We start from the raw sequence: 10,007 nt of genomic DNA, 5'->3' as shown, positions 1-10,007 counted from the left end.
ACCCCATAATAGTATATACTTTTTGTGAAGTTGGGCACTAAGATATTTTTCAAATATTATAACATATCTAATTATTATAAGACATAATAATCATTCATCGATGCCTTTCAAGATTTTATAAGATATGGCTAATCATAGCAGAAAACTTTACATGTATTATATGTATAATTAGGCACATGTGAGTCATGTTACCTGACCTTAATTATTTAAACTACTTATTTCTTTTTTGTTTTTTTGCTGAAATATATATACACTACTTTCGGTACTATATATAATACATAATAACTTGTATATTCGAGTATCAAAATTTTGCATATCTAAAAAATGAGCACCACAAAGATGTTAGTGAAGCCTACTCACTCAAACACATCTCAAATCCTCTACCACCGACGGCCACAGAAAAAACCCTTCGTCCACGGCGTCGACGGTGCAACGTCGTCGTTTCAAATCCTCTCACTACCTAAACGACACAAAACCAGTCGTCGTACACGTCGCGTTTGCAGTACCACCGGTCCCAGAAGTTGTACCATAAAAGCCGTCGCCAGTAGTAGTTCTCCAAGTACTACTACTGATCAGTTTCAGCAAGAAGTTCAGTCATCTGTGGATGAGATTGAGGAAGCCATTGCCGTTAAAGCGGTGGTTACTGTACAGCCAACGGTCACCGGTTTCATCAGAAACCTTGGGATAGGCCGTGGTCTTGATGATATACAAGATTTGCTTGGTAAAACGTTCCTCTTGGAGCTTGTTAGTGCAGAGCTTGATCCCAGTACGTACGATTAATCTATAATAATAATTAACATAATTAACATGTTTATTTATATATATATATATAAATATAGCTTATACTGTAGCATATTTTAACTATTAACATCACACACCTACAAAATATATATATATACAAACAATTATATAATTTTTGTTACGTTTTGTCAACATATTCACACTTTAATTTTAATTTGAACGCAGTTATAGTTTAATTTTGTACTGTAGATAGTTAGTTTTTACACAAATAAATATGCAGTAGCTCTTTACAATTTTTAAAATATAATTGTGAGTTGTGCTTTTGTTACAAAATCACCACGTGACAATAATTTTTTCAGTTTCCTAAATCAGATCATTTTTCCTTAATTTATTATGTACTTGAACATGTTAGGTAGAAGTTCTTTACTTATATAAATGTACTGGGGCTTAAGTAATTAATTCTTTCAAATGTTATATATATATATGATATATAATATGGTTTATATTTTTTGTACCTGTATTTTTTTCATTACTTGTTTGGACTTTGTGTTTAGACAAATTATTTTTTAGACCATATGTTTGGTAAAATAGTTAAAATAGAACTCTAAACTCAATTTTGATAAAGAAAAAATTGAATATAACAACATAGTTTTTAAGCAGAATGATTTTATTTTTATTCTGAATTGTTAGTTTAGTAAGTTATTTGTGATTTTAATTAAAAAAATATTGACTAAAATCGGATTTAGGGTTCTATTTTAACCATTTTATAAAATATAGGGTGCAAAAAGTAATTTGTCAAAATACAAAATCCAAACAAATAATGAGAAAAAATACAGACTAAAAAAAAGTATAAATGATATGAGTTTTATATATATATGGTTCTAATTTTTCTTAATGTAATTAATTTGGGTATGTAGAGACTGGAGAAGAGAAGGAGACCGTTCAAGGATATGCACATAAATTGGGCAAAAAAGAGGATGGGGTAAAATATGAAGCAAGCTTTAAAGTTCCCGTCAATTTTGGACGTATTGGAGCTGTTTTAGTGGAGAATGAGCACCATAGAGAGATGTATGTGTCAGACATAGTCCTCGATGGCTTATCCAATGGCCCTGTAAATATCATATGTGGTTCATGGGTTCACTCCAAGTTCGACAATCCTGAAAAGAGAATATTTTTCACCTCTAAGGTCTGTTGTTTATGTTTATTAATTAATTACCATAATCATCATTAGTTTAATTTATTGATGTGACATATACAAGTTTGATTCTTGTATTTTTTTTAATATGCGATCGGCCTCATTGTTTTGTTAAATAATACTTCAGATTTTATGTTTTACAGAATAGATCAAAATAGTACTTTATACTTAATTTTAGTCACAAAATTTCTAATATAATATTTCATTCTCAGCTCATCGACTACTTTCTCTAGCTTTTTAGACTCATCATATCACAAACAACTTGAGAATTAATCTTATAATTGAAAATATTTTGACTAAAATTATATCTAGAAAACTATTTTGATTCATTTTGTAAACACACAGAGTCTGAATTGTCATTTAACAAAACACAATAACCGATATTTGAGAAAAACACATTGTCCAAAATAGTATTTTTCCTATGATATACTTACCATATCATCAACTAGCTAGGGTTTGGTTATGCCAAATGGTAAAGTTCTTAGTTTATTATAGCTAGCTAGTGATGAGCTATAATTATAATTATGTGTATACGTATAATGAATTAATTAATTAATTATACAGTCATATTTGCCATCACAAACACCAAGTGGATTGAGAAGACACAGAGAAGAAGAGCTTGTGAACTTGAGAGGTAATGGAGAAGGAGAACGAAAACATATTGATAGAATATACGATTACGATGTGTACAATGACATCGGTGACCCTGATCGGAAGTTGAAGCTCGGAAGGCCGGTGCTCGGCGGTGAAGAGCGCCCTTATCCCCGGCGCTGCAGGACTGGACGTCCACCTTGTGAATCAGGTACCTTTACATAGTTCTCAATTATTATTTTTTTGTACTTTTATGATAATAATATGGGAATATATACCATTTTATATAATATTTCGGGGTCTGAAAGTGATATACTGATATGTGATAAAGAGATATGTGATTTAGGTGGTGTTGCTTAGATTCTAAAGAGCGGAGAAGTAACCACGTAAGCATAAGCATAAGATAAGGTTTTTGAAACTATTTCAATCAAGTGTTTGTGGATGTGGATGTAAGAGTCAGAACTTTGTCTTTTATATTCCCCAAAAATCGAATACTAGCTATTGTACGTTACTGTTTAAATCATGCATGTTACTGGTCCCACTTTCAAAAAAGAAAAAATGTAATTTATATACTTGACAAGAGTGTACTCGATCAATCAGTGGTCCGGTCCACTTATTAACACAGCTGGGCTTGACGTCACTCTCACATATTTTTCAAACTACGTATTAATACAAAATTTATAAAAAAATACAAAAAAAAAAGAGAGTAAAAATTCTCTTTTAATTGAACTATATATTATAATATATGCCATCACTACGTATTCAGTCATGAAATCAGATGTATTTTCTGAATGAATATTGACAATTTTTGTAAGTTGATGAGAGACAGACTCTTCTTGAAAATGAAATTAGAGACACAAGAAAATATATATATATAATTAATATATGTGTAACCTCCTGATACACGTATTTTTTTTAATAAGCTAGTAGGAAAAATAGGGTATGAAAAGAAAAAAAAACCCTAAAATATAATCTTTGAAAACAATTAATAGTAGAGATAAATTAACATCACACAACCGGAAAATTAACTAAATGATTAAGATGTATACGTAAAAAAAGAGCCAGGGTTAAGTTCCTATATATATAAAGAAGAAAATTTCATGAAAAAAAAACATATAATTTATTCGATCATCATATATAGTATATATATTAAAAAAATGCAAAACTTATTTGTACATAGGCTAATAACATTAATCAATATAAGCTAAATTAGTAATAAATTTATTAGAGATATAATAAGATAAAACAAAATTATCCTAATAATAGTTTTTCGAGACAATCATTTGTGTTTGATATTTTGATTTCTTAAAATTTGATGATTTGTATATTTCTGTATCTATTTTTTAAACAATGTATGTATATAAGTGCAGATTCATTGTCTGAGAAAAGGACTGGAAGGTTTTATGTACCAAGGGACGAGTGCTTCTCGGAGATAAAGCAGCTAACTTTTTCAGCAAAGACTTTGTACTCAGTATTGCATGCGTTGTCACCTTCCCTAGCCACTGTGATGGTCGACAGAGACCTTGGCTTCCCTTACCTGACCGCCATTGATGCTCTTTTCAGCAAAGGAGTTGACTTGCCTCCCATTGGCACCGATGGCTTTCTCAGAAAAGTCATGCCTCGTGTTGTCAAGACCATCAAAGACAGTGGCCAAGACGTCTTGCGTTTTGAGCCCCCTGAGACTATTAACAGTATACCCTACTATATATCTATGCTATTCTGATATACTCTTTATACTTATATATATAGCTCGCTCTTCGAGATCATTATTTATATTTTTTCCTTGTTTAAATTAGATGTGAATATGGTCATTTTTTTCAGGGGACAAGCTGTTTTGGTTTAGGGATGAGGAGTTTGCTAGGCAAACTCTTGCTGGGCTTAACCCTTGCAGCATTCGCTTGATCACAGTACGTGTATATATATATATGTGTGTGTGTGTGTGTGTGTGTGTGTGTGTTTATATGGGCTCAACGTTCCCTTGCACACAGGTGAAACTTATATGAAACTGTAATGAGTTAAAATGTGCATGTGGTTTTTATACAGGAATGGCCAATTAAGAGCAAACTCGACCCTGCGATTTATGGTCCACAAGAATCATCAATCACAGAAGACATGATAAATCAAGAGATTGGCGGCATCATGAAAGTTGATGAGGTAAGTTAATGAGATCATCATCATCATAATCAATAGTATTTGAATGATATATTACTGGTCAAAAATAGTAATTCATAACACTTTAAATTTGGTTTCAGGCCATAAAACAGAAGAAGTTGTTTATATTAGATTACCATGATCTGCTACTACCATTCGTTCACTCAGTACGAGAACTTAAAGGAACAACTTTGTATGGATCAAGGACAGTCTTTTTCCTAAACCCAGATGGCACTTTGAGGCCATTAGCCATTGAGCTGACTCGGCCACCGCATTTGGATACGCCTCACTGGAGCCAAGTTTTCTCACCTTGTTGGCATTCCACAGGAGTTTGGCTATGGAGGCTAGCTAAAGTTCATGTTCTTGCTCATGATTCTGGTTATCATCAACTTGTTGCTCATTGGTATGTGACTCTCTCTGGTTACTTCAATTTTCCATTTTGAAGAAAATGTTTACTTGTCAAAAATTTTGTTTGATATTTTGTTCTGAATATATTACAGGCTAAAGACTCACTCTGTTACAGAACCATATGTGATTGCCACAAATAGGCAACTTAGTGTAATGCATCCAGTCCATAGGCTATTGCATCCTCATTTTCGGTACACAATGGAGATCAATGCACTTGCTCGAGAAGCGCTTATCAATGCAGATGGTACCATTGAGACTGCATTTTCACCAGGAAAGTACTCTGTTGAGCTTAGCTCAGTCGCATATGACCAGGAGTGGAGATTTGATTTACAAGCATTGCCTGCAGATCTCATTAGCAGGTAAATTAGTCACTTAAGTTGCTAGAAAAAATGTGATGTAAATCCTACACCCTTCAAGAACAGCAAACAAGAGAATCCAACTAAAACTTTAGATCAAAAACAACACCAACAAATTACTTGGTTTAGCTCAATTAAGAGCCTACATCCAAGGTAGAACAGCCCCAATGAATGGCTGTAATGGCTTTATTTCTCTCAAGTATTAAGTTCAGATTTTACACAAGGGAGACTTGCTCCACTTACAAGACAATTCTCTCAAAAACAGAACTTACAAAACAGAACCAAAACTGATACAAAACTTCTCTCTGAAAAACTTATGTCCTGAAAGAGTTGTAATGAGACTATTTAAAACCTCCAATACTTATAGCCCTTAGCCAACTGTATTAACCGAATTTTTAACTTCATCCAATGAGATAAAACCAAAGTAAGTGGCTTGATCCAATCGCCACAAAAAATATAGCAAAAGAGAGTGTTATGACTAGCAACGTGAAGACCTATATATATATATATATCCGATTTTTTGCATACTAATTAATAATGATCATTTGGTTCAGGGGAATGGCTGTTGAGGATCCTACTGCTCCACATGGTCTAAAGCTCTCAATTGAAGACTACCCTTATGCAAACGATGGCCTCATAATGTGGGATACTATCAAACAATGGGTGACAGACTATGTCAATCATTACTACCCAAATGCTAGTCTTGTCGAGTCTGATCACGAGCTCCAAGCATGGTGGACAGAAATTCGAACAGTAGGCCATGCTGACAAAAAAGATGAACCATGGTGGCCTGTCCTTAACACCCCAAAAGATCTCATAGAGATACTTACAACCATGGTGTGGGTGACCTCTGGTTACCATGCAGCAGTGAACTTTGGTCAATATACTTATGGTGGTTACTTCCCTAACCGACCTACAATTGCTAGAACTAATATCCCAAGCGAAGATCCCGATGAGGAGGAATGGAAAGCATTTGTTAAGAAACCTGAGTCTGCTCTTTTGAAATGCTTCCCTTCACAGCTTCAAGCAACAAGGGTCATGGCTGTTCTAGACATTTTGTCGAACCATTCTCCGGACGAGGAGTATCTTGGAGAGAAGATGGAGAAGGCTTGGGCTGACGATCCTGTGATAAAAGCAGCATTTGAACGATTTAATGGAAGGTTGAAGGTGCTGGAGGGAATTATTGATGAGAGAAATGAAGACTCTAATTTGAGAAATAGAAATGGAGCTGGGATTATTCCTTATGAGCTCTTAAAACCATTCTCAACTCCTGGTGTGACCGGGAAAGGTGTACCATATAGCATTTCTATATGAAAATATATGTCCTTGTAATGCGTGTGAAATTAGTAGCTAGGAGGTAAAACATCAATAAGAACATCTTATGATCGAAGAAAGAAACTTGTTGAACTAGTTTATCATGTGTAAAACTTAAATGACTTGATCGTTACACGAATTATTATTAGGTAAAACTTTTTTAATTATGCCCTTAATTAGGGATCACAGAATAGCATTATGTTATGTTATGTATTGTTTTCGAATTAGATGATGGAGATCACAAATGGGTTTGAATATTTGGTATATATATATATATATTTCTTAAAAGCTTTTCAAAAGAGAAAAATAAATAAAAAAAATGTCATACTAATAATAGTTTATGACATTTTACGTTAGTTATGTACTAGTTTCATTGTAAATTAATGCTTAGATTTGAAGTTAATTATTGGTTCTTCATTAAAGGCATGGATGGAAGGAAAGAGAGTTAAATCGGCTCTTACATAAGTGGACTCAGATCCTGTCCTAAATATATTGTGCCTCCAACCAAATAAAAGTCATTAAAATTTGGAGTGTTGCTATTTAGCACCTTAAGGTGCCCAACATCGTAAATGTGTCACCATTTAATTGGTTAGCAATACCCCATAATAATAATTAAATTGAATTATGTGGGACCCGATATTGGATTTTACCAATAGTGATGTGCCACATCATTGTGGTGTTGGACACCACTAGTGCCCCTTAGCAATTCTCTAAAATTTGTCATCTCATATTCCTGCGTTCTCGTTCATTAAACTTTTGTTAACTTTAAAATAAAATCAAAATATAAAATTAAAAGTATTACTAAGGGCACCTTAAAATTCCCAAAATACCACTTAATGTGTATACTTTTATTTGTGTAAATTAATACATAGTTATGTGGGTTCCAATAATAATTTGTGCATCAATATAGTATGCTACATCAAGTGGACTCAGATCCTCTGTAGTAAATATCCGCCCTCCTAAATATCTTGTACGTCCAACCAATTAAAAATCATGTCATTAAAACTAGGGGTGCACACGGGTCGAATTTTTGGGTTTCAGATGCATCGGGTTCGGATTTAGTGAGTTTCGGGTGGAGAAAAATGATACCGAAACCGATTCGAAAATTTTGGGTTTTTGTGAGGTTTCGGGTTTTGGGCCGAAAAGTCAAATTTTGCAAAAATACTATTTCTTTTTATACTTTTTTTTTTCAAAAATACCATTTTTTTTAAAATACAATAATTTCGGGTTTCGGGTCTGAAACCGAATCCGAGTTCAACAAATTTCAAACCGAACCCGAATCCGACAAGTTTTTCCAATAAAACGGATTTTCCCAAAAAATGGATTTAAAAAAAAAACAGGTTTTCAAGTTGCAGGTTTTTCGGGTCATTTGCTCACCCCTAATTAAAACTTAGCATCTCATATTTGATGCTTTTCTTGTTCATTAAACTCCCGTTAACTTTAAAATAAAATGAAAATTTAAAATTAAGAGTAAGGGCCTCCTACTCAAATTAAAATTGAGTTTCATATATTTTATTTTAAATTAAAAATATGAAAGTTCTGATAATGATTTGCACCAGTATCAATATATGTCACATTAAATAGTGTTTTGTACACCTCAAAATATAAAATAACAAACTTTAAAATTAACACAAAACCAATATTACTATTCATCTTCTTCATATATATCCTATTATTTTTTTATTCTTTTGACAAGCTATATCCTACTTAATGTTTCCTTCTTTGCCAATAATAATAATAAAATCCAAATTAAAATATTTTAAAATACTAAAAAAAAGTGCCATTTTATGGTTTCATTCAAGAAAAATTGGATCCTTTATAGATTAAATCTGACAATATCAAAACACAACAAAAATATTGGAGAACTGTCTCTCTATCAACATTTCATTCCCTTCTTTGGTTCATTCAACTGAGAAATGGGCATTAATTAAAAACATCAGATTACAGTTTTTGATCATATAAGGTTGGAGATTAATATCAAAAGACTTTAAACTCTTGGTCCACAAATCATTAAGTCAATGGTCTCTCTAGCTATATGGTTTAGCAATGTATACGAAGAAGATGAAAAGTTAATAATGAGTTTTGTTTTGGTATATATTTTACGTTATCCTTTTCCTATTTTTTGTTTTGTTTGGGTTTCTATATTTGGATTGTTTTGATTTGTTTTATTTGTTTGGCAAAGGTTATAATGTAGAGCCAAGGTAATGAGAGAAAAAGGAAAAATATATAAGAAGAAGATGAATAGTTATTTGGGCCTTGGGTTGTCCAAATAGTGAAAATTACATTTTATATGGGTTTTTTAATAAAGTTTTAAAAAATATGATTTTTTTTTTACAAGTATTATTTTATGGCTTTTTAAAACTTGTTTTCTCTTTTATGGGATTTTTTTCCCATATTTTTGTAAAAAAATCATTATTATGCCATATTTTTGTAAAAAATCATTATTATGCCATATTTTTTTTCTCATAATCTGATTTTTTTTTAATTAAATTTGTCCATACAAACTAAGAAAAGTTTAATTACTATATTTTTGCATATTAATAGCTAAAAAGCCATATTTATGAAAAAATCCCTTCTAAATATGTAGTTTTTATAATTATGTACACTTTCTTTAATTAACTAATTGATAATATCTCTTCTATAAAATAAGTGTATAGATAACAGAAATTCTTAGTTTTAACAGTTTTTTATTTTTTTAATGTTAACTTTAACATAATATTCTTATATTTAACAAAATATTTTTATATTTAATGATAGTTTGTAAACACTTAAATTTAAATAAAATAAAATAAATAATTAAAATACGATATTTTTGAGATGTTTTACAATGATAATTATTTAACAATAATAAATAATTAAACAAATTAAAATAGGAAAATTTTCAGATATTTTACAATGATAATTATTTTAAAATAATAAATAATTAAACAAATTAAAATATGATATTTTTAAGATATTTTACTATAATAATTATTTAAAAATAATAAAATCATATGTTTTATAACTTAAATAAAATTTAATTAAACTTAAACTCACTTATTAGAATAATATCACATTAAATATAGAATATAATCTACTGTGAATTAGCAACAAATTATTTTAAAAAAAAACTAGCAGTAAACTTAAATTTAAAATTTATATATAATATTTAATATTACAATATACATATAATATATAATCTCTTGTTTTCACTCTTAAATTTAAAATCTAGAACAAACATAAACTTAAACAAAAATAAATAAATTATTTAA

At 30.9% G+C, this 10,007-nt stretch overlaps 1 protein-coding gene across 1 annotated transcript; it reads left to right on the top strand.

Annotated features, from left to right (window-relative positions):
- Positions 1-286: 286 nt before the first annotated feature.
- On the top strand, positions 287-6,947 carry LOC133790356 (linoleate 13S-lipoxygenase 2-1, chloroplastic-like). The gene is made up of 9 exons (XM_062227965.1): positions 287-766; positions 1,659-1,927; positions 2,501-2,738; positions 3,898-4,218; positions 4,349-4,434; positions 4,571-4,681; positions 4,780-5,081; positions 5,179-5,445; positions 5,997-6,947. Exons 1-9 carry the CDS (start codon positions 325-327, stop codon positions 6,754-6,756), a joined length of 2,796 nt encoding a protein of 931 aa, XP_062083949.1. The 5' UTR covers positions 287-324; the 3' UTR covers positions 6,757-6,947.
- The last annotated feature ends 3,060 nt before the right edge of the window (positions 6,948-10,007 follow it).

The sequence above is a fragment of the Humulus lupulus genome, chromosome 7 (assembly GCF_963169125.1).
Source record: "Humulus lupulus chromosome 7, drHumLupu1.1, whole genome shotgun sequence".
Taxonomy (NCBI): Eukaryota; Viridiplantae; Streptophyta; class Magnoliopsida; order Rosales; family Cannabaceae; genus Humulus; species Humulus lupulus.
The sequence above is the reverse complement of the archived record's forward strand: the minus strand, read 5'-3'. Positions and strand labels throughout refer to the sequence as shown.